This window comes from Columba livia, chromosome 2 (assembly GCF_036013475.1).
Source record: "Columba livia isolate bColLiv1 breed racing homer chromosome 2, bColLiv1.pat.W.v2, whole genome shotgun sequence".
Classification (NCBI taxonomy): domain Eukaryota; kingdom Metazoa; phylum Chordata; class Aves; order Columbiformes; family Columbidae; genus Columba; species Columba livia.
This window is the reverse complement of record NC_088603.1, coordinates 47424762-47450844: the sequence shown is the minus strand read 5'-3', so window position 1 is coordinate 47450844 and position 26083 is coordinate 47424762. Positions and strand designations below refer to the sequence as shown.

The 26083-nt window shown below is 38.6% G+C and overlaps 1 protein-coding gene across 2 annotated transcripts in view; it reads left to right on the top strand.

Moving 5' to 3' along the window:
- The window catches only part of LARS2 (leucyl-tRNA synthetase 2, mitochondrial), an 87528-nt gene that overhangs the window by 53609 nt on the left and 7836 nt on the right, over positions 1-26083 (top strand). For both annotated transcript variants that reach the window (XM_065051765.1, XM_065051766.1), the window contains 7 exons: positions 1776-1874; positions 4723-4860; positions 12593-12696; positions 13741-13923; positions 15098-15267; positions 16297-16374; positions 18489-18600. In XM_065051765.1, coding sequence (XP_064907837.1) covers positions 1776-1874; positions 4723-4860; positions 12593-12696; positions 13741-13923; positions 15098-15267; positions 16297-16374; positions 18489-18600 — 884 coding nt within the window. The remainder of the gene's footprint in view (positions 1-1775; positions 1875-4722; positions 4861-12592; positions 12697-13740; positions 13924-15097; positions 15268-16296; positions 16375-18488; positions 18601-26083) is intronic.

The following is a 26083-nucleotide window of genomic DNA, read 5'->3' as shown; positions in this document are numbered from 1 at the left end:
TTTGGCTTAATTCTCATCTATTTGACAGCTAACTTCAATACTGCTCATCCATATGTCTGCCACAGTTTCAAATCCTTTGAGCTGTTGCCTTTGTGTGTGTAGTACTTGGTTTTCCTTGCTCTGAGAAATTACGTAATCCCTTCCTTTAATCCTTCTGTCCAGTAATAGGGTTTTTTTTCATTAGTTGCGTGTAATATCTAGAATTAATAAGGAAAGCAAGATGGAAAGATACAGAAGTCTGTGAGTATTTGAGTGACAATAATGTAGGCAATCATAATTGGGAGGAGATGCCCAAGTTATTCATCGTTACACAAGTCCAGGTAATTGTGTTAGTTGTCTCAAGGTCATCTAATGAGATAACAGTGTTGTGCCTGTTGTATAAATTTTGAATTATGCTGTCTGTGTCTTAGTGATCCATGCCCATTTAGAATACAGGCAACATCAGAGGCATGAAGCAGTTATAATTATGGTTCAATGACTGTAAAGTATTCTTGATTTTGACTGAAAAGCCATTCTCTTTCAATGTAATACAGTATTTACATTGGCCAAGTACAATTTAATAAAATGGTTACTCTATACTGAAAAGCAGTTACTCTACATTTAAAAAAGCACTTAGAAGTAAAATTTCTTTGCTACATTATTCCCGCTGAAAGAAAAACTTGCTGGCAGAGAAGGACCTGGGGCAGAGACAGAGAAAAGGAAAATGTTAATTGGTGGCGCTCTCCTGAACTTGCCTCAGCAAGCCAAGCCAAAGTATCAGGCAGACAGGCAGATACATGTTGCAGCTCAGTTATCAAGCCTGATCACAGAGTAAATATGCAGTTGGAAAACATTAAATAGCCGGTGCCCACTTATTGCGTATATTTATTACACATATACATACATTTAAATGTAGATACCTTCATAAATTTCATACATTTGCTACATAGAGCCAGTGGTATTTGTGTGCAAGTTTGTTACAGGTTGCAAAGTTTTATTTATACTAGAATAATCCCATTGTTTTAACAGTAATAGTTTTAAGAGGGATCATTTACAACAAGTGGAAATTTATGAAATGTGATTATTGGCTCCTGCAAACATATAATTTATATCCAGGGAGAAACTAGCATCAAGTAACCTGAGCTTCTAAAATTTGTTTTAAAACTGTTTCTTAGGTCTGCCAATGTAGAAAGTGGCAGAAAGTGATTTGCAGCAATCACAAATTAAAATTAAGCTACAAGATCTACAAGAGATTTGTTACATCTCGGTAAAAACTGAAATTGAACTAAGTTGTTTTTTTCTGGAGATGATAAATGGAACCCACAAACACCTTTTTGTACAGACACTCAGAGAGGCAACGACCTGCTCCATCTGCTGAATGTTTATAAGATGATTTGTCCGCTGGTACCTAATGAGTGTGATATATTTTGAGTTCCCATTAACAATATTGCAAAGTACACTTGTCTGTGCTTAATTTCTTTTAAAATGGCAATTCTAAAAATTTCCAGGAATTATGGAGAGGGCTGTCTGGTGTGGTGCCATCTCCCACTATTGCTGGATGCTATAGCTGTTCAGGCTTCTTGCTCATTTTCATTTTGTTTGGTTTGGGCAGGAGGGGGAAGGAGAGTGGGCCTTGTTACTTCTGTTGGGCTTCTTTTGAACATACCACTCTTCAGGCTGTCCAGACCCGTTAAGTTTTCAGTCTAAATGTCTTCACGGCCACTGTATACCTCCATGGTTGTTTTCTTCCAACCTTGTCACTTCTCTGAAAATAACTTTTCTCCTCTCTTCCTCAGGTGTAAGGCAGCAGCACGGCGGGAAATCGATACCATGGATACATTTGTCGATTCTGCTTGGTACTACCTGAGGTACACTGACCCTCACAACACGGACAGGTGAGAGCTGCGGGCACAGGGCCATCGGGTGGGACAGCCCCCTTGACAGAATCGAAGGGAAGGAAGAAAGAGGAAAGAGCCCAAACAGTCTTGTTCCTGCTTCTAACTGCCTTTTGTGGAGGCTGTGTAAACCCTTGGGCTGCCCTGATTTTGTCCCCATGCTCTGACGTGAGCACAGCGCAGGATAGACTAGGAATTGCTCTAAAATTGTGGCATTTCATTGCGCCCATGCCAGGAGTTCTACAAGAGCAGAATGTGTAGACAAAACTATGTAAGCAGGCAAGGAGCAGAAGTTTGCATGAAAGGGCATTATGGGGCAGAGGAAATGTTCAGCTGAGGGGCTGAAGATAGTCTTTAGTGGAAGATGCCATCAAGAATGGCAGCCTGCTGCAGAATCATAGAATCATTTTGGTTGAAAGAGACCCTCAAGATCATTGAGTCCTACTGTAACCTAACTCTAGCACTAAACCATGTTCCTAAGAACCTTGCCTATATGCCTTTTAAACACCTCCAGGGATGGTGACTCCACCACTTCCCTGAGCAACCTGTTCTGCTGCTACCATGACTCTCTGAGATGGTGGCAAGTTGCATGGAGTGTACCCTCCCTGACAATACACTGTTTCAGTGTGTGGACAGACAGTGCTCTTCTATTGGTAAGAAGAGGAATAGTCTGGTGTAACATCCACAGCCAAAACCAGCACCTTCATTTATCTCCTTTGGAATTCCTGTAACTGTTGCTATTTCTTCATCTGCAGACGTAAAGTGAAGTGGCATCTCAGCAAGCTCCTGCTGTGTTGGCACTTCGACTATATGCATAATTAATGAAAGGAGATTTTTCATGTGCTATGTATTAGTGGCTGCAGCATGGAGAGTGTGGGAAGACAGATGTAGTTATTTAGTTGTTTTTCTGCTTCATAGCCTGCCTGTAGTACTGCTGCTGATAGCCCTGGTTTTTCTAAAGAGAAATTAGGGGAACAGCTCCACTATGTAGTTTGAGGAAGACAGAAAGAGTTGCATTTTTTAGATACTGATACCAATATGTAGGGCTGTTTGGGGATTTGATGGAACACCTCTGCTGTGAGGATAGGCTGAGAGAGTTGGGGTTGTTCAGTTGGAGAAGACAAGGCTCCAGGGAGACCCTATTGCAGCTTTTCAGTACTTAAAAGGGGCCTGTAAGAAGGATGGGGACAGACTTTTCAGCAGGGCCTGTTACAATAGGACAAGGGGTAATGGTTTTAAACGAAAAGAGGGGAGATTCAAACTAGACATGAGGAAGACATTTTTTTACAATGAGGGTGGTAAAATACTGGCCCGGGTTCCCAGAGAGGCAGTAGATGCCCCATCCCTGGAGACATTCAAGGCCAGGCTGGACGGGGCTCTGAGCAACCTGATCTAGTTGAAGATGTCCCTGCTCATGGCAGGGGAGCTGGACTAGATGAGCTTTGAAGGTCCCTTTCAATCCAAACTGTTATTTGATTCTATTACTTATTTGTTGTCCAGAGCAGGGTGTGGGTACATCCTACATACCATGTGATCTAGTGTAGCTGGGCAAATTAAACTTTTTTTATATATTGGCAGCACCAGTTAAACTAGAGAAATATCTTCTGTGAACACTTTTATTTCACATTAATTTTAATAATTTTCTAGTGATACTATGGATTTATTATTAATATGATTAAATTATTCCTCTCCAGTGACAGTTTAAAATACTTTTTGTGCATGGACGAGAGGGACTCTTCTAGAAGCTGAAGGTGAAATAAGTCCAATGTAACATCTAGCTGTCAAAGTAACAGCTTACTGTAGCTAAATCTGTTTTATATCGAAATACCATTTTTATGGTCTTCTGGACTAGATCACTACCTCCATTTGATTTATTTATTTGGGGTTTTTTAATGAAGCTGCGTATACATGAACCCTTTATTTCTACAAGTTGTATTTCACAGGTCTAGAATCTGAGAGAAATACTCTGTTGATTTTGGAACCCTGTGAACAAGTTAGTTTTGCTTTGTTCCTCTGAAGGCAAGAATCCCAGATACACAATTTGCTTCTGGGCTCATCTGTGAGGGAAAAGAAGTGTTGCTATAACAAAAATTACTGATGGAATAATTGAACAAGGTGTCAAAACAAGTAAATTTCTTAGAACCAGGCCATAAAGCTTACACGAAAGAAGAACATACACACAAATGGTATTTTGAAGGCAGGAGACATCATATTTAATGAAGCAATAAGCAATGCTAGTAAACCGTACAGGTGACCTCCAACAACCTAGTAAATATGCTTTAAATTACAAATTCGCTGTAGATTCATAGTACGTACTTCAGTTGGAGTATGATGAACCATCTGACTCTTCAAAATGTTTTGCAACCTTATAGTTAACTGCTTCATTGCCCCCTAATGGCAACAATGCAAACCTATGTTTAAAAAAAATATATATGGTTTCGAGTGGTCATGTCTTTTTCACTGTAATATATTTGTATGTAAAACTTGATAAACACTAAAAAAATTAAAGGGTAGCCACAAGGTATTTAAGAAAAAAATCATTTCAAGAGCAAGCAAATGTTTTCATCACTTTCTCAGGTAATGTATGTGAAATCTTACTTGCTTCCCTAAAATATATTAAAATAATACTTTTATGAATCTGCTTTTCAGAGGCAATTGATTTTTTTCTATAATTTAATAAGCATGTAACTTCTTAAAAACTAGAGAGCCCTGATAGCATAATAAAAGTTTTATTACACATGTATAGCTCTCATTAAATAATACTGTCTAGTCAAGTATGTTGAGCTACTTTAGTACAGCTGATCTTTCTGTTCCACTCTGTATTTTTTCTATAATTGTGTTTTTTCAGGCCCTTTAATAGCGACTTAGCAGATTACTGGATGCCTGTGGATTTGTACATCGGAGGAAAGGAGCATGCAGTTATGCACTTATTCTATGCAAGGTTTTTCAACCATTTTTGCCGTGACTTAAAGATGATAAAACACAAGTAAGCCTCATATTTCTATAAAAACCTTTCATATTTCATTTGACTAGCAACAGTGTCAGTGGACATTGTTATGATGATAGAACATTACATTGAATAAGCCTGAATTTTCCTCCTTGTCAGTCTTGGCTAATTAGTTGGTTTCTCAGTTGCATTTTCTGTGTGCACACATACATGGCATTTATATTACATGATTATTAGCTGGCTCAGAGCAAGCGATAAAGTGTTGCTCTAGATTTTCAGCTTGCATAAACTAGTAACTTCAGGCATTCTCAGTAGTGCTATTATTTCAAATTAGGTAACTTCATGCACAGTAATACCACTAATTTCAGTGAAACCAGGCATACGTGGAAAAATGAGCACTTCTTTAATTCACTGCAGTATTGGAGCTGAACAGTGCAAAATAGTTTTTGGTAAGCAAAAGCAATGTATGTGTCAGCCGATAATTTATTTTGTATTTAATGACTTATATAAATTACTTCTAACTACTCTTGTTGATGATGGTGCTATAGCCTAATTCATTACCCTCTGTTTTGATTAGAGGTAAACTTTAAGGCAGGAAGATGAGTCATCTGGTGTTCTGTTCTTCGTCCTGTCAGGTTCACAGCTTGATGTCCCCATTACTACTGAAATTCTGCCCTCTTTTTGACCTAAAATGCCACCTCAAGAACACCTTAACAGGGAGAATGCTAGTGTCAGAATAGTGACATACTGTCCAATGCCCTGTCCACTTCTCCCATCAGCAGAGATGTTTGAATATATTGAGTCAGAATGGGTGATCCCATGACAACAACTGCTTAGCAATTTCTCAGCTGGCAACTTGTATGCATTCATTCTTTACTAGTATCCACTCTAAAAACTTGATGGAAAGAGGAATGTACATATACCGGGCACTGAACTCTCTTGAATGAAGCAATTTTCCTACAAAACTGCAACTGGAGTAGCTTTATGACAGAAAATGATGCACTGGTTAGTGGAGACAGCAGAATATTTCCCTGAGCTACTTCATAATAATTTGATGAAAACAGGAGATGTGTTTTCATCACTCATTCTTGCCTGCAAAACAGTTTGTAGTGAAAACTGTATTTGGGATTTTGGATGTGGATGATTTGTGTACCTGCGTTTCACCCTGTTGTCTCCAGCTTGCACAACTACAGCAGGAAGGCTGTTCCTGTTCCAAGGGAGTGGACCTCTGAAAGCAGATCATTTCTGTTATAGGCACTATTCCTTTAAGCAGAGAATTTCAGAGCTTTTCCTTGCTAGCAATTTCAGGCTTATCGGTTCTACAAAAGACTTCACAGTCCTAATGTTTCAGCCACCTAGTGGAGCTATTACACACAGCAACAAAATGTTCTTTTGCTAGTCAAATTCTTTCACCTTCTAAAACAACATTAACTATGGTGGCTGAAGTATTGTCACTGTAAACTGAGACCACAAGGAAGGCGAGGTTTGCTTGCAAAGTAAGAGGTTCACTCCGGTGTGCAAGAAAATTATGAGGTATGGGAGGAGGCCAGCTTGGCTGAAAAGGGACCTCCTGAGCGAGATCAAGCACTAAAGAAATGTATGGAAATGAGAAGTGAGGATGGGCTACCCCTGGAAGAATGTGAAAGCGTGAACTGGGTAGGCAGTGTGAAATTAGAGAAGGCCATAGTTCATGTACAATTGAAATTGATTAAGAATGTGAAGGCATTAAGAAGGGCTTCTGCAGATACACTGACAGGAACATCAAGGCAAGTGTTGGCCTGGTGCAAAATCAAAGAGCCTAGTAGTAAAGGATGGTCTTTGCTTTGGCCTTTACTGTCAAGGTTTGTGCTTAGTATGAGAGTTTGAGGGAGAGAGGCACTACCCACTTTAGAGTAGGATTGAGTTAGGGGTCACTTAAGTAATCTGGACACATATAGATCCCTGGGACCAAATGGAATGTATCCAAGGGTGCTGAAGGAGCTGGCTTTCTGAAGGAGCTGGCTTTTACCATTGTGAGACTGTTGTCAAGTGTTTTTGAAAGGTCATGCTTATCATGGAATGTCCCTGTTGAGTGGAGAAAGGCAGACAAAAACCTCATCTTCAAGAACAGACAAGCATGCCTAGTTGCAGTCTGCTACAGGAGGATTATAGAGCAGACAGAACCAGACTCTTCTCAGAGGTGTACAGAGAAAGGAAGAGATAACCAGTCACAGATTGCAGCAAGATCCAACTGGATAGAAGGAAAATAATTTTGACAGTGAAGGTGGTCAGACTGGAACAGTTTGACCAGAGAAATTGTAGGATCTCCATCATTGTGTATTTTCAAAACTCAGCTGGATGAGACCCTGAGCAACCTGAAGTTAGGTCTTCTGTGAGAAAGGGGTTGGACCAAATGACTTCGAAAGGTCCCTTCTAGCCTATGTTATTTTAAGAGTCCGTGATTCTGTACCTGTATGAATTTGAAATGTGTTTTTTTCATAGTCTGCTGTGACAGAGCAGCAATACCAAAGCACTGTGCCTAGATTGGTCTACATATGGTAAATTGCAGAAAAAAACCTCTTAACTTCAATTAAAAAAATGCTCAAGAAGCACTTGACTATGTCTAGTGACAATAGCAAAGAAAATTTCTTTCTGTACAAGTAATTTGCAAGACTGTGGAGAATTCCTTTGAGGCCATATGCAATCTCAAGAACTGTTTGTTGCACACGTGAAGATATGTTACAGCATTGCCCCTAGGATCTACTGTACGTACTGCTTATATGTGTGCTCAGAACACAAGATGACTGTAACAAATTCATCATTACGCGCAAAATTGTTTGCTTCCTTTAGCTCTATGCACTTGGAGCATTAGGTGCTTTTAAGTCATGAAGTTAAATTAGGATCTTGTTTTGATATGGAAATATCAACTCCTTTATAAATATGACCACGTGTTTAAAATATGTTTTAGCATTGGTCAGAAGCCACTTTTGCTCAGTCTTCTCTTAGGACAGCTCAAGGGCTGGTCTGAGAGATCTGAAAAGAGTGATTAGAAACAACAAGCTTATTGCTAGGAAGTTTAAAAGTCATGGTGTTGAAGCCCACAGCTTCGAGGGAGAACATTAAAATGTTAAAAAACACTGCCCTCTTGTGCATTTTCAGCCTTTCTCTAGCTGCTCAGATCTTGTTCACAGATCAAATTAGTAAAATTCTGCTGCATCTCAGTTAATGAGAGCTGCCACCATTTAAAGTGTTATCTAGTATCCTGACAAGTTTTTATTATTACCCTATCAATCTGTAGGAATTTTTCATTTTGATTGGTTTTCTTCAGGGAAATTTTCATTGTTTGGCTCCTATCCTCTGACTTTCAAATCCATGGAAATATTTTCTGACAGTCTTAAATTCTGTACTAATGGCTATTAATATAATCAGGAAGGTGAAACCTAAAGTTTAACATTTCATAGTTCAGATTTTCAAAGCAATCTCTTCAAATATTATGTACATTATTACAATAGAAATATTATAGGCCATTAATTTGCAGATGTCACACATGCTTTCATAAAAAATGCAATGTTTGTAGGCATCTAAAATTGTAAAGGTGTGAATATAGTTTAAATATCCCCTGATGGTGAGGCATGATCTTTAATATTTTTAATGATTGAACTGGAGATGTTGGGAAGTGTTGCTCATTTCCTCAGGAATAACAAGGCAGAATAAATAGCACCCTCTGGGTATTGGTACATGTGACAACAGATTAAGCCCAAATTGATGTCATTTTCTTTTAGAAATCTGGTCTGTAAAGTGTATTGGTTCTGGGATTAATTTACAAGCCTATCAGCCTTCCCAGCTGTGACCACCGCTGGGAGAGGGGCCAGGTAGGCAGGTGGGGCCAGCAGCCTCCTCATCGGTTCCAGCCTGATCCACCATGGTGAGCATGTGCTGACACACTCGCTTACACCTGCTCAACTGGATTATTGCAAGTACAAGTTACACAGAATTTGACTTTTCCCTAGGCTTTAGTAATTGGTTCTGCCTGATGAATAATTGGAAATGGGATCTAGCACATTCTCCCCAGAGGATTATAAAGCAATAAAAAAGTTTATTGTTGCCATTAAGTCAGCAGATTTGGTTCTGACAGAGAAAGCACTGTTTTCACATAGCTACATTACAGAATAAAAGAAGATAAGTGTGTGACAGAAATAACTTATCCTGTAAAGGCAGGATGTTAGAGCTTCTCTGCATTCATTAGGGACTTTGTCAATAGTGTTGATTGTAAGTAAAAGCACTCAGCTATTGGCTGTGTAAAATCTGAACGTTCGATATTGTTTGATCTTTTTTCTTCCTAAAATGATGAGTTCCCACATCTCCCAGTCATTTCTGGCTTTCTACAGGATTGCCAGGTTGTTGCAGGTAGGTCTGACTGCAGGTTTCACAAGCACCTGAACTCAGTTGGCAGTGACTGACCAAGGTCTTGTCTTGGCCCCAGAACATACTATCGGGCTCTCTCAGCCTCTCAGGAAGTGTGGGATGCAGATACAAGCAGTGAGCTCCCTTGCCAGAGCCATCCTTTCTTCTGACTCTGCTCTTTGTCACTGTGGCAGGCTCCACAGAGTCCTTCCAAGCAGGTCATTTGTAATTGGATTGAAAGTCCTACTCGCGGTGTGTGGAGGAGAACAAGTAGCCTAAGGACTTGGCAGTGAGCAGGAGTTCCTGATCTGTCTGTCATGCTTGCCCCTCCATCCATTGCATGCTTCTATATAGAGAACTTATTCTGTTGTAGAAATGAACCTGTACATGAACATTACTGAAAGGAAAAAGGTGGATTACATGCTTCATGGCTAGCACAGCTGATCCTTCTGGGAGGTGTCAAGCAGACTTAACAGGTGGGGTCCCGTCTGACGTACGTGTTCAAAAGCTGCAACAACTCAGGACACGGTGCCCGTACTCCAGCGTGGGCACAGACCAATTTCACAGGCAGGTGAAGGCGCATCCTGTTCCAGCACCCTTACAATCTGAAGTGTAATCAAATGTTCAAAGAACTCAAGCCACCTCTTCATTTTCTGTGCCAGAAATGTCTGTTTGAACACAGCTTCACTTCAGGTGTGCGCAGTGGTGTGGCTCAGGAGGCGTTTATGACACCAGACCATGACTGGTGCTGCAATATTTAGATCAGAATCGCATCACACCTGACGTGCTGCTGTGTCTTGGCAGTTCCCTTCTGCAGCCAAGAAAGACGTCGCTTTCTTCAAAGAGGAAGGTTTTTAGGTGTTTGGTTTTATCAATGTATATTAAAGTGTAACTCTGAGCGTGACCATGAGATGGAGCCACAACAACACTGGCAAAATCTCTGTACGCTGCAGGAGAAATACAGTACTGGGCTCGATCTGTTTTTGAGCCCTGTGTTTGTTAGATGGTCTCTGGCTTGCTCATTTTGGGCATGTCTCCATTCTCCTGCGGTCTCCCACTAGGAACACGTAGGGGTTTTTTTCCCCATACTTGGTAATGTATTTTGTATTGCATTTTTGTAGCCTCTGTCAGCATAAACAAAAATAGGAAATGCTTATTCCTGCATTCAGCTTTTACTAACTTGGCGTATGATCTGTGCTTACTCTTTGTCATTAAAAACAAGTCTTCCTTGGAAAGTCACTTTTAATGGAGAGCCCTATCTGATTTGGATTTTCTGGCTACTTCATTAGCTTTATTTTACATAGCAGCAAGTGTAGCTATTTTAATAATGGTGTGAGACCTTAAAGAGACTGAAATATGCAGTGACGGGGAAAAATATTTTTATTTTTCCTTGGTGCAATAAATTTAATTTGTGTAAGAAACTTATCCTGAACAGTTATCTCCTGAAGCATTTTTCCACCATTTGTTGATGACAGAATTGCAAGGGTTTTGTTCCTGATTTTAATCTTCTAATTCACTTGCATATTTTGAGATAATTATTGCCTATTTTTAAAATACTTTTTCTTGCTTGTCCTGTCTGAATTTGGCTTCAGTTCTCACCTCCTTAAGTTCCTTTGATTTATTTCTAAGCAACAGGATTTTTCAGACAGTCTGTGAAATATTGTCTAGGAAATGTTTATAGAGATGCTTGAATTGCTACTCTAGGCGGCATGGCAGAGATTAGTGCTGCCTGGTGACTGAGTGATACGCCACTATGTGCTGGTACTTACACAGTATTTAGAAGTATACAAAATATGCAAGGAAGGAATCTCATGTTGAAACATGAATATGTTGAAGATAAAGTATGAAGCCTGTCACATGCCCAGTTTAAGGCTTTTCTTTCAAATATCTTCTTACTTCAGAGTCACCAAAAGGTTTAAAGACTAGTATTTGGAAGATACCCGCTTTAATAAGCGAAAACATGCATAATTGTTATAGAATTTAATAATACTTTAACTGTATTATTAAATAAATTATGGTGTTTTAAATCATGAGATAAATTGCCATATAATTTATATTTCCTAATAATGTAAAATACTAAATGAACTCCTTAAAAGTGAGTAGTGTTTTAGATTATGACTTCTTTGTACGTGTGAAGTAAAATGTGGAAGTCTGGTTTTACTCTTTCTTCTTTAGATGGTTTTATTTCAGCTTTATGAAAAAAATATGTAAGTAGGAGGAATGCATCCCTTTTACACAAGTTGATTTGGTAGATGTGTGGGGCTTCATTAGATGGAAGTGGGGGGGATCCAGATTGCTTGATGTCGAGCACACGTGTGGGCATTAGGAGACACAAGTCAATAGTAACCAGCACTGGTTAGCACATCCTCCAGTATGATGGTCACCAATGTCTTTGTGTTGGAGGATCCCAGGAGAAGACTCTCCAGACCGTGTATGCTGGCTGGGCCTGGCTTCACACCTCCTACTAGGCCTCTACTCTTCTTAGAGTTGCTGGTAGAACGGACTTGCTTTCCTGGCCTATTGAGTGGGGGCCAAAACATCTAGAGATTAACTTTGTTGCCATTTTTTTAGAAGAGAAAACAGCAACAAACGTCTGACTTGATGAATTTTAAGTGCAAGGGCATTAAAGGAGGTGGCCACAATAATGTATCTGTCAACCAGAGCAGTGTTTACTGAGCACTTTCTTATTGTTGAGTGCACTACTACCCTTAGCTTTTGTGCTTTTAAGGCTCCGCTTAGGTCTATCATTCACACATTTGATGGGATGTTACTCTTCCTGATGTGAATTTTGCCAGAAAAGTGAAGTTTTAATGTTCAAGATGCTAAAAAAGTGATCCACAGTGTACTTTTTTCTTATAGCTAGGTCTTCATGACTAGTTCTGTAAAGGCACAAGGCATGCAAGTGCTTATATTAGAGAAACTGTCTTCTCTGTTTATAGAAAGAAACATGCAGCAAGATTTTGATTTGTTCAAAATACTGTGCTCCTCAGAGAGAAGCTAGCGCTAAATATTTGTAAGACAGTGAGGCCAGGTACTTGAATGCTTTTATGCATAGAAATTTAGCTTGAATTTAGTGAAATTGCACTGTTGGCCAAGTAATTTTGGTGTATAATCCATTTGCCGATTTGAAAAGTGATGTTAGAATAACTCAGTACTAAATCAGCATGCACAAATGTGTGCAGAATACAAATAAATACTTATACTTGCCAGCCAGACACCATCAATAAATGCACAAAGTACTCTTTCTAAGGTGACAACTATTTATATACAGTCAACTTGAAATTCTTGTTTTATTAAATAATTGTGCCTGATTGGCTTGACACCTGAGGCTTATCATAAAGTACAGCTCTTTTCAACAGGCAAGTTTCTTTTTTTCTTCCCTCCTTAGGGAGCCTTTCCATAAACTCTTGGTTCAAGGTCTTATCAAGAATCAGACATTCAGACTAACAACAACAGGCCAGTGTTTGAAGAGAGAGGAGGTTGATCTCACTGGTAAGAGAGACTGCATGGGAAAATCAGCATAGGTACATCCAGAAATTCAGTGATTGTTTTGCTGTACAAGGCTCAGTGCTGGGAAAATTTGGAAGAGAAAATTAATCCTTCTAATATTTAAACTGGAGAGCAACTTCTGTGAGTTTTGGATTCATATGCACTGCTGAGTGCACAGAGACCCTACTAATCCAGCAGTTTTTAATTGCATCCAAACACAGAAAAAGTGCTATGGTATTATTTTAGTTCCAGTATAGTCCAAAAGATCAGAAGTCAGTTTTGTTAAGACACTGCTCAGCAGCTTGCTGAATGATGCCAGTAGCCCCATTAAACAGATAACCTACAAAAACACCGTGGCAAAGCTAACACAGATGTTGCTGTCTTCAGTAGATATTGGGAATGTAAAATGTGTATACAAAAAAGTGCTGTTTCTCAAGTTCTGTCCAATGCCTTTGCTGCATAAGCTGGAGCAGCAAGTCCTGGCTTGGGGACCAACAACAAGAGTGGTTTGGTCATATTTGCCTCCCTTAAGCACTCCCCTCATGCAACCTTGTTTATGCACTGTTCTCCTGGATAAAAAAACAAAACAAAACAAAACCTACCTTCTTCTTGTCAGGATAACTTATTGCAACTGAAACCTATAAATCTGATGTTTGTAAAAGCTAAGTGCAGGTCAGAATTGTACCAAAGCAGTACACCTATCTAGGAGGCTTTAAATGTCATGGTTAGAACAATGCTTAAGACTCAGGGGCTGTCAAGGCAGCACACAGGATGAGTGACAGATACAGCTTCCAAATGGCAGAAGGAGCCTTTCTGTCACAACATAATGGAAGTGTTGGGATATTACTTGTGTTAGAAAATTAAAGCAGGAAAAACTTGGGAGGGAAGAGGGTGTTTACAATGGGTGTTTTTCCTCTATAAGCTGTTTGGAAACCAAAAAACATCACTATGAATAGTTGTTTCTTCTTATGCTTAGGCAACAAAATTAATTGCTGTTACAAATGAGCAAAATTTGTTTTAATATTTTGCATATGTCTTAATATTTAGGAACTGAGCCAGTTCACCTAAAAACTGGTGAGAAGCTCCAAGTTGCTTGGGAAAAAATGAGCAAATCTAAGCACAATGGAATAGACCCTGAAGAGTTAGTGAAAGAATATGGCATTGACACCCTACGTCTTTACATTCTGTTTGCTGCTCCTCCAGAACAGGATATTTTGTGGGATACTAAAAGTAAGTCAGATTGTTTCTTGTTTGTTTTTCTAGTGTGTTATATTTTAAACGCAAAAGTAGTACCATGTCTAGATGATCTATATGCTTCGGATATGAACAGGGGATGGAAAGTTTGGGGAGAGCATTGTACTCCCAGTCCCACCCATGAGAGTTCATGAGGATCATGTAGACATAGTCAATCAGGTTGTATTTTACTGTTCACAGATACAGAAGAAGTCTTTCATCTAGTGCAATCAAACAGATAATCCACTTGTATTACAGTCACATGTCTTTTACTTCTCCCTGTTTAGTAGCAGCTATGGTGGTCTTTTCAAGTGCAGTTCCTGGAGCAAAACTGGAATCTCTTGCCAGCTGGAGTGCCTTAGGAGATGCTGATACTGTGCAGTGTAGTGTGATATAGTCTAGTAGAAACACAGCGTGTCTGGAAGAGAGAGCTAAAGTCATATCAGTACCACACCTCAAGCCGTACCTTCACAAGTGGCTCTGCACCGCACCACATGGAGGAATTGGCTGTGAGCAGCAGTAGCCTGGGGCCTTTCTATAGTGCGGTCCCTGAGTCACAGAAACACACTCTTGGAGCAGCCATGGAGCAAGACAGATGACTGAAAGGTCGGGGTGAACAGCTTTATAACATCCCCATCCCAGACTAAGCTGTGTCAAAAGACAATACTAAGAATCAGTGCCTATACACATTTGCACAGTAACATCTCCGTAGCAACAGAAGTATATATAATTTCTAAAATCAAATTCTAGAAGAAAACTCTCTATTTTACAAATACGTATGTATAAATATGTATGTTTGTATTTCTCCATGAGTTGGAAAAATGAGAGCATGTAGAACTATTTTGTTGAGTCGTTAAAACATGAGATGAGCATTCTAATATTGACATAACATTTGGTTATTTTACAGATTTAGCAAATATTCTTGCTGAATATATGTTTTAGAGTCATTGAAGAAAAATACTTTTATCTTATTGATTTTTTTTTCCATTAAGGCATCCCAGCATTATTTGTAAAGACATTTTTCATTGTGTTGACATTTTTTATTTAAAATACAGGGTTTGTTTTATTTTTTAATATGTTCAGCATTCGGTTTCTGTTCTGCTTTTCTTTAAAGTTCTGGATTTATTAATTGTAACTGAAATTTATTTCTGCAATCTTTTGTTAATCTCAGCTGATGCTATGCCAGGTGTTCAGAGATGGCAGACCCGCCTCTGGATGCTTGTAACCAAACTTATTGAAGCAAGAACTTCTGGAACGACTCCCAATCGAGAGCTTCTGAATAAGAAAGAGAAGGCTGAAGCCAGAAAGATCTGGGAGCAGAAGAATTTCGTGATTTCTGAGGTTAAAAGAAGCACTTACATATTTTGTAAATGATTAAATAATTTACCGCTAATGGTAAAACCATATGCTTGACTTAAAGAGCCATAAGTATTTTCCCTAGATGAGTAGCTCATAATTCTAAGTGAATTATTCCTTGTATAAGGAACTTTATTTACCTGCAAATTCTACAGGGCAGAATTTTTCTCCAAGTTGTAAGATTTGGATTGGCAAAATATCTCTGCCGTGCACCTCATTTAAAGGGTCAAATGTTATGGCATTAAAATGTTATCTGTCTGGGTTTCAAGTAACTCGATTTCCAGTAGCAAAGCTATAAGTGAGTTATGCAGGTTATCCCTAACAAAAGCTTTTGATCTGTTTGCTTCACACTTCATTATCATGCCTGCTGTTTCACACTGAATGAAAAAAGTTGGTGAAAATATATTAGCTTATCCTGCAAAAAAATTACCGAAATGATTGTTCATCCCTTCTATGTGTTGTCTCACGCTGTGGTTAGTGTCAATTCAATTATCCAAGACTCAGAAGGAGACATAAATACCTGCAAAATTAGCTTAAAATGTTTTTCTGTGGATAAAAACTTGTCCTGAATTAAACCCTGTGGTGAGGGACCTTCCAGGTCAGTTAACAGACTTGGAAATTATAATTCTGTGATCTATGGACAAGCTTTCACCAGCATGATCAGATTTACAAGTATGAATGCCTCTTGTTTGGCAAAGGGAAGATATTTTATTAAAGGAAATAGAGGGCGATTACTAATACACAGTTCTCATTGGCATTGATTGAAGCTTTTAAAATCCTGAGACAGAGGAGCAGCTTCTCTACAGCATATTTATATGATTATTATTTTCCCATACACACATGATTGCATACATTATGTGATGGCATGCCAAAGTGATTTTCACGTAAGAGGTAAGGTGGGCATATTTCACAGGTTGAAATTGATTATCAATAATTCTTTTTCATTTAAAAACAAAATATTCCATGTTTGAGAATTTTAAGTAGTTGCTGATAGACCTTTTCTCCTAATACAAGGTAACAGAGTGCTTCACAAAGGATCATTTGTTCAACGCTGCTATTTCCCGGTTGATGAGCCTCACTAACATACTCCATGTAAGTACATGATAACTAAGCTATTTTTCCTCTCAGATCCTGTTCCTATAAGTCTTTATACAAAGCAGGAGCTGCCTGAACTATAGGTCCAGCTTTCCATAAGTCATTTACTATCATAAACATTGCTACTAAGTCAAGAGTCTCATTCACTTATTCAGTTCAAAAGCAGCATGTTCTGGTATCACTGTAACCCTGAAATACAGGGTTTTGCAGAAAGAGCTTGATGGTATTAGAACCACTAGGTTCTGATGCTTATGTCTACATCCTGTAATTTCAAAAGGATGCATTTGTTTAGCTCTGTTCTTTGTTCTCTTTTGTTTTTAACCAAGTTGCATAGTATCTGGGTATAGTGGTAAACTATATAGGATTACCAAACATTCTGATTTAAAGAAAAGGGTTATTATTTGCAAAGAAAAACCCTTATAGTGTTACATTCCTCAAAGACTGCTTTCACTACTGAACTGGCTGCTAGGAACAGAGTTCCCCTTTTTAAAACAAATGTGAAAATAACTTCAGTCTTGAGCATTTTTTATTTAGATTGTTGTTTATTACTAATGACAATAGATTAAATACAATAAACTATTTTCATTATTTTTGGATTCCTTAGATCTGGTTGAGCAATTCTTCAGGCATATAATGGTAACCTGATCTAGACCAGAAATCAAATAAAAATTGGGATTTTTCAACTTCTTTATTGAAATACCATCTTATACCTTATGGATTCCAAGGAGATCATTGGCAAAGCCAAGGAACTTAACAAGAAGTTAAGTAGGGTGTGCACAAGTGCTGTACTGAGATAACTTAAGTCTGGGATACTGTGTGGTGCTGGGAAGGTGACACACAGTTCTTTATCTCCAGCTCAGTGATTCACTTGCATTTTGGGCTCATGGATATAGTGAATGTTAAAAAATAACAAAAAAAGAAGCAAGCAGTGTCCTACAGACAGCCAGATGTTTGAACACTGACATATTTCTTGACCAAAGAAGTCAGTGCAGTATCTTTGAAGAACAAGTTTCCGTATTCATGCTGACACTTCCTCTTTCGGTCTCATTTGAAAGGAGGAAGTAGGGAGGTGGATGAAGATTAAATACAGAACACACAGAGTAGTTACTAAAACTTACTCAAATCTAGTTTGCACTGACTTCATTAGTATCAGTGATAAGAAGATGCTATCTGACAATGTTTGTGGTCTGTGTCAAACAAATAACTGGGTTCGGACAATTTTCTACTTAGATGGGAATGGGTGTTGATCACACCCACCAGATAATTCTCATAAGCTGATGTGTATTGACATTTTTCTGTGCTGTTTCATTAGAGGGTTGAATTACAAAGTAAACACAGGATCTGAACTTACCATGGGATGTAATGTCTCTGAATCAGAACAGGCAAAGAGAGAAAAAGATTATCCAGCTATTTTTAGTGCAATATCTTTTCTATTAAGATACAATAAACAGAGGAATTAAGGTTCAAATTTTGTCAGTCTAGCATCTTTTGCAAGAAATTGAAAATGTTCTGTACTGGAGAGGCTGAACACTTTACTAAAGCAATCTGAACATCAAACTGTAAAAGACTGTGCTGCACTTTTCATTCCCAAACCTTCCTTCCACTCTAAAACTTCACTCCATCACTAAATTCAGCTTTACTTAAGCCACACTGGGATCCCATACAGCTGGATCTTGTCCCAAGAAAAACCATGCTGCATCCATTGCAGTTAGGCTCTTTTATACAAGTACCTCACCTCTTCTCAGATAGCACTGATTTTATCTAAGATTGCACATCTAGAAATGGTAGCACACAGAATGTTTTTGAGGGCCACATTTTCCCACATGGGTCTGTGTTCAGAATCCTGGACCAGAGCAGATCCCCAAGGGTCTGCATCAGCCTTTTTGCTGCATCAGCTCCCAAGTATTAGAGAGCACTCTGTGACCAAGAGCTGCAACATTAATTCTCCAGAACTTTTCATAAGTTTCTAACTTATCGTGAAATTACGCTGTCCTAAGCATAGACATTGATTTTAGGTTTTATTACTGCATTTTCTTCTTATTAAAACTACTTCCTGCCACCAGTATTTATATTAATAATTTGTTTTCTTTTCCTGTTGTCTTTACACTTAGCAAGCTTCTCGGCCTCTAATTCTCCACAGTGCAGAATTTGAAGATGCTTTGGCTACACTCTGCATCATGGTTGCACCCATGGCTCCACACATTGCATCGGAAATGTGGAAAGGTATTTCAAGAAATAAACTTTTTATTTATGTTCCAGGAAAAAAGGCAAAAAAAATGCAGAAATATCTTTAAGATAGTACACGTGTCACTTATCCCTGAATTCTTCATCTCTCTTGTCACCTTCTGTCATAATTCCTAAACAAACTTGAAACTTGTGGTGTTCCCAGATCTCGCTTTCTGTTTTTAGTTTCTTTCCTCTTGCACACAAGGGTGGATTTCTTGAGACTAGGCAGACAAAGGAAGAAGGAAAGAAATTCAAGACGGGACTTGCATGAGGAATTCATATGTCAGCTGCTGGCTGCTCCTGTATCTGTAGAGCAATAGTAAAAGCTGAATATGAGGATTGAAACAGCCCTTTTTCAAACAACCATTTCAGAGTCTTTGGACTACAAATATGTTCTTTCAGGAATTCAGACACGTCAGTAGACCACGTCAGTACTAAAAAGGCAAAAGGAGTATTCAATAAAAATCCTACTCTTGTAAAATTCTCCAGAGACTGTGGGACGTTATGGTGCAAATTAACCGCTCTCGGAGAGCGGGAATGGTAGGCAGGAAATTTTTAAGATCTGTTAGTAGTAAACCCTTGAGGTCTCAGTCCCAAGTGGGCTAAGGTGCATGGTGCTGCTACAGTTAAAGCCTGTCAAATAAGGGATGTGCATGCTGGAGTTCAGTAGTTGCTTTTAAGGTTTATTGAGAGAAGTCCTAAGATGTATCTGGGAAGATACGAATATATTCTGCATTAAGACTGGCCACAAATTGCTCTGTGGTTTTGGACCTAATTTTAGCTTTTGGATGCTGTTTTAACAGTTTTATTTGCAACAGTCATCCTAAAACATTGTGAATTCAAGTGTTTACAGAGCAGAGCCACTTAATAGCCAGAGCTGTGCATGGTCCTATAATAACAACTGCCAAAGAAAGACTGTTCTTGTTCAAAGCAATAACATAAGGGCAGGGATTCTGGAAAGAGCAAGATATATTAGGGAGAGTGGTGGTTTTTTTCTGTGTTTTAATTTCCAATATTTTTAAGATATCTTAATAAAATCATCAGACAAGATCCATCTGGAGAAAGCTACTTCTGGTCAATATTCTCTTAAAATATGAAGTACCATCCAATTAAAATTACACTTAAATTGAAGTAATGCCGCAACTTTGTTTTCCGCATTGGTTGGGATGTAGGCAGAAGAGGTCCAGCCTAATTTCCTACACATACAGTGCTCTGTGAACTCGAAATTCTAATAAATGTTAAGAGAATGCAGAAATATCAAATATGTTTGATAAAATGACAAAGAACACTTGGATGTCTTAATTAACATAACTCGTCAAATGTAAAGCTTTGTCCTGTCACGTTTTGAATGTTAACAAAGGAAATCTTTTCTTACTACTAAAATCACTGTAGAATGAGAATGATAAACATTTTCTGGATCTCTTTCTGATGTAAGAATGAAAAGGAAGCATAATAAAAACTGGGAGTGTATTGTCTCATCTCCTGTCTGCATTTAAAGATAAAATGTTGCTTGTGTGGTCCAAAGACTCTGCATTGTAATTCAGTGCAACTAGCATATGAAAACATTGTGCATTGATTATTACCTGAAGAATTTTATGACAACATAAAAAAACCAATCTCTTTTAGTGTAGTCATTGTTAAATTACATCCAAGTTATAAAACAATTTTATCAAGAAAACATATGTACATTGAACTACTGTGTTGTGGTAAGAAGCCTATAGTTTTTTGAAATAGCCAACATCTAGCAATTCTGTCCTGGGATTTCTGGTGAAAAATATCCAACTATATTCTAGAGACACATTTTCCCAAGTTCATGTTCTGAATTGCGCTCTGGTTCCACCAAGTCTTGGTGCCCTTCTGAGGTAACCAATTTCTTAAACTTTATTATATAAAGGTGATGATGCTTTCTTATTTTAAATAATTTCAGTATAAAAATTAAGCTTTCTAAATACTCTTTAGTTTTCTGTGTGCTTTAATTCTCCATACACACTCAGAGTTTCTCTTTTTGTACCTTGTCTTTGCATCTAAAAAGTAGGAATAGTGCTATTTCCTCTCTCATAAACTAGTCCGGAAGAGGACTTTGTATATTATTAGCTCTATAAATATAGCACATATAGCAGTGGACCCCCACACTTTGATGGAAGCCTCTGTCTGCTGTTGTAATGCCAACAATAAACAACGCATAAGCAACTTATTTGTAATTAAATACCGACATTTCATTCTAAAATAGCTTGTATGCAGCCTTTACGTTTTGTTTGGTTTAGTGATGAAAACAAGGAGCATTTTTCTTTCTCCAGGGGAAAGGGAAACTGGGAGATTTGGAAGCCCTGTAGTTAATATCAAACACTATTTTGCAGTTGAGGAGGAATGCTGGTAGGAGGAGTGACTTGCTGTGTTAACTCTGAACCACATTATGCTGCCTTATATATTGAAGCTTTGTTAGAAGAAAAATAACTTGCTTTCTTATTAATGTTTCTCATTATAAAGTTGATTACATAGTCAGATATGCCTAATAATAATTTGACTACAACCTTAAAAAAAGAGAGAAGAACAATCTCATTCATTTTCACTATTTGCTTTGTGCTTCACGGGATGAATAATGCTTTTACTGTTGCATTGTAATCTCTCTTTTTATGCTTTGCTGATCACTGATTATGATTATTTAAGAAGAAATTACAGTAGAATTTAAAACTAAACGTGAAATAATGGCAACCTACAATAAGACCTTGACAATGTATTTTATTATACTAATTCTGCCAAAGATTTGAAGACAACCACAGAACTATGGTACTTTCTGGCTAAGCACCTGGAATGAAACTTTGTGGAGGTAACAAAATAACCTTTGACAACCAAAAGCTCTTTTGCAGGTGCAAATAGTATTTTTTTCCAGTTTAAATGACAGGTGTGCTGGAAACTGAAAAAAATGAACAAACCCTTTTTACTTTTCTAATTTTGGAATAAAAAGCTAGGCAAAGGAGACTAGCATCTGTATATATTAAAATCTTGAAGGATCTGATGTCCAAAAACATCCATTAGTTATATTTAGTAATTACATAAAATATTCCCCTTTGCTTGAAAAAAATAACATTTAACTGCAAAATGTTATATGAAACATTTTAAGTATATAATGAATTTTCTTAAATACTTTCATTCTGAATGCGTTTATATATATATAGCAAAAAATACTTTTTTGCATTTTCATTTATTTCTACTTCAATCTAAAAGCTATTTGACACAATGAAAGGTAAAAAAAAATGCTACTCAGTGTCTTCTAATACAGTAGCTTGTAAAAATTAAAACTTGTCTGAGTGTATAATTATGTATGTAGGTATCCTCTTGGTTAGCAAAATTTCTTTACAGCCGGATTTAACTGCAAATCAATCCATCTTAATGATTACCAACTAATGAAAATATTAGGAAAATTGCAAAAACGATTTTAGGTTGTTAATTAAATATACTTTGCTTGACATTTTAAGTAATGGCTAGCATCAGTGGTATAAGTAATTTTGATTGTAAGAATGTTATCTTGTTCGGTAGGGGTTGCGTCAGAGTTCATATGAAATTTTAGATTTTTATTTCACTGTTTCCTTTGTTGGTTTGTCAATAAGCTTTGCAAACTGAAAACCTCAGTTTGATACCCCAAGGATGCTTCTGATGTAATGTTCAGCTGTTAAATACAATTGAAGTAAAATCAGGTAGATTCAAGATACAGCAATTTTTGTTGTTGTGCAGCTGAAGACTTATTCTCCCATGGGGCTTAGTTTATATGTGACCGTCTTGTTTTCATGCATCAGGCAGGAATGAAGAGTTTGGTCCCCTTGTGAGCCGGATGAAGAGGATACTTCAGTATGGGCAGTAAATATTTCCAGTGTGAGCGAAGGGAAAAGCTGCTTGAACGCTGTTTGAGAAGCGCCTCACCTTTCAGCAGCTGAACAACAGTAACCCAGTGCTTTGATATTTTGAGTGTGAAGGAGTTCTTTCTCCTGCTGAGAGGAAGAACAGTTTTCAGTATTTTGGTGCATCAGCCTACTGGCCTTAGCTGTGCAGGGGCTACACTGGTTTATCACTTAATAACATAAAAAGCGACTGCAGCCCCTCGGTTGTGGGAAGAGTTCATCCGGCTGATATCTTGGCAGTTTATGAACACTAACAGGATGAGGAAATCTGTTTCCTTCCTGAAACCTTGTATCTGAGGAATATACAGACACCATCTGAGACGTGGTTTTTGGTTTAGCTTGTTTGTAGTAGTACAGTATTTTGCTGTCCTGACAAGGATATCAAACTGCTTATTGTGAGTTGTTACATTTTTTTATTAGAGATAGCGCATGAAAGATATACACTGATGATAAACACATCTGAAGATGTATTGAAATGAAATATAATTATTGGGATTCATAATGGTATAATTGTCTTAGCAGCATTTTAACTGTCATTGCAATAGCTCTGTTAAATAATTTCTTTATCTAAATTCAGTCCTTGTTCCAGAAAGCTTTAGCAAAGGACAGAGCTGAGTAGAAGCTAATTGATGTTGCTGATTTTAATGGAAAATCTGAGTGCAGAAGTCCCCCTTCACAAATCCAAGAAAAAAACACACTTTGGAATTTTATTTTTTGTTTCCCTCCAAGAGTTAATAACCCAAAGTGAAGGACAGCGAGTCCATCCAACTGGAGGAAGATAGATCATTTTCAGAAGGTTAAAAGGATTCATGTGGAGTTTGCTGGATTGGAAGCATATTCTAGAGCCAGCTTTTAGTAACCTGGGTTTTTCACACACCTACTTGGTGCTCCGCATCTGTCACTAGGGAACACATAAAATGATCCCCTAGTACTGTATTGGGTAAATGTAAGTTTTTCTGACTTTACCCGGTTCTGTACTACTATGCCGATAGTATAACACAGTTTTTCTCAGAGCTGTCTGGAAACTGCTGTTACTGTATTGCTCTTATTTATTTGAGATTGCAGATCGTTTCACATAAAACTGACAGACATATCCCTCCCGGGCTGCAGAAGGGTATTTCAGATATGCAACTTGCCTGAATGTGTCAAATAGGAAGATTCATTACATAGAAAAAAACACATCAAGAACAAAGTAACATGGTAACAGTCCTGTCCTTGGAAGAGGCTGCAGAGGCAAGTAAGATGCTGACCCGGAGTGCATCTCCGCTTACTGTTACGTGATCCTGCTCTGAGCTTTTAAAAGACTTTACCTGCTTGTCACGGAAGCACCCCGAGGTTAGTTTAAGGGACAACAGGGTCCAAAACAACTTTTATTAAACCGGTGAGAAACAGGGTTTTAGCACTCCAAAAGTGCCTTGAATACAGGTTCGGATATCAGTTGAGGAAAATTATTAAGGGGCAGCAACTAATACAACAGGCGGTCCAGAGAGTGCATGCACGTGGCTTCACCCAAAACAATGCCGGAGCCATCCCTGAGTCCCGGAGAAGTACACACTTGCCTGAACATGGTGTGGGATTATTTTAAAGAGATACACGTACTCGTAGTGAGTATAGGAAGTGTACACTTGCAATTCTGCGAGGGTAAATTTATGATACACTCGCCATCCTGTGAGAGTAAATTTATAATACACGTGCAAATGTGCATGGAATATCACACGTGCTTATGTGGATACACTCGCGATTGTGTGAGGAAATAATTTATACACATGCTTGTATTAAGCACGAAAAGTACGCATGCAAATGTGCACGGAAAGTTACACGTCCTTATGTGGAAGTACGGGAGGAAAATACAGCCGCGATTATGCGAGGATTAATTTTACATGTGCTGGTATTGAGCACGGAAAGTTACACGTGCATATGTGCACGGAAAGTATAAATATACTCACAATCCTGCGAGTTGTTTTACTCACAGCCATGGCGGCGAGGCAAGCGGAGTCCCCATCCCGGGGAGGGGGCTCTCGGCGGCATCTTGCTCGTGCTCCGAGAGACCCGTGACAATGGGCAGAGTCTCGACAAGAATCACGTTTTTTATTGGCTGTAGGCATTCTAGAAGCTTCTCTGCACCCCCACACTGGCTGTGGGTGCCCCTGAAGTCTCCAAACATCCCCCACACTGGCCACAGGTGCCCAGCGGCTCAGTGGCCCTGGGCACTCCCTTCTCCTAATGGCCCTGGCCAGGGTGCTCTGGGGCCAAACAAAAGAAGCTGTTAGCCTCAAGTAGCAGAGAGAGAGGGAGAGGTGCCTACTCCTTCCATACTGAAGGAGGGAGGGGGAGAGAGGGGGGTTTGCATCCTGCCACACTGCTCATCTGCTAGTGTGGTGGATTTTTACTTAGCACATACTGCCACTGTTTTGATTTTGCTAAATTACTCAATTTACTCCATATTCACATATTTTTCTCTTGCCTGCATAATTTTGTGTCAAACTAGCTCCAGTACTGCTGGAATTTTACAGATAATTTTTTCTAGTGTTTTTTTATTTCTGTAAGATTCCGATTACCCTGGTGTCCTAACTTACCTTGCTGCTACACAGTTGCTTCCACATCTTCCTTCTTAAGTCTCTTTGAAATGAGAACCTGCTCTGTCCCCCAGAGAGCACCTCAGGGGAAGTATTACATTTTCTAAATACTCAGGTAATGCTATAAAACATTGCCATGAGCTGAAACATTGCTAGACTTGTCCTGTCCCTTCCTTTGCCCAGGGAGGTGGTAGATGCCCCATCCCTGCAAACATTCAAGGCTGGGCTGGATGGGGCTCTGAGCAACCTGATCTAGCTGAAGATGTCCCTGCTCATGGCAGGGGGCTGAACTAGATGACTTTTGAAGGTCCCTTACAAACAGAACTATTCAGTGATTCTCTCAACACACTCACTTACAGTGTGCATTTAACTTGAACTCTAATGATGTGAGTTACTGGTTAAGGAAACCTTGTTTCAGTACTAGCTTGTTAGTAAAAATCCATTGCAGCAGATGCAGTTGCAGGATCAGGGTTTCAGATTGAGCACGAGTATAGTCCTGGATCTGTCTTGAAAGATGACTGTACATATAAGTATATGGCTTACAGTAAGTAAAAAGGTACTCAGTTGTCTTTCCGTGCTACATCTGCAAGAGAATGTATAGCCATAATAGCAAAATAAGTCAAAAAATATGAAGCAAAATGCATGTTGCTTCATCATATGTGCTTTACAGCACTTTCCAATACAGTAAGAAAGTAAAACAGGTTTTTAATGTTTTCTCAATAAACATCTATGGTCGGTTCTTAATTTCTCAAACAACACTTTTGTGTAACATCTCAGAATCAGGTGGGAAGGCTGGAGGCAGGTCTGCGTGGTCCTGACAAGTAGACCATCGCCATTCTGGATCACAGCGATCGAGTTTCTGGTTTTGTGTGTGTTGTAATTTGGAAATGCAAATCAGATCATTGCATTTTCTGTGTTCTACAGCTCACAAAATATGAATTAAGGCAGGAAGCCAAAGAGGCAACATAACTAAAACCTTCATTTTAGTTTCCTGTCAAACAGTTTTCT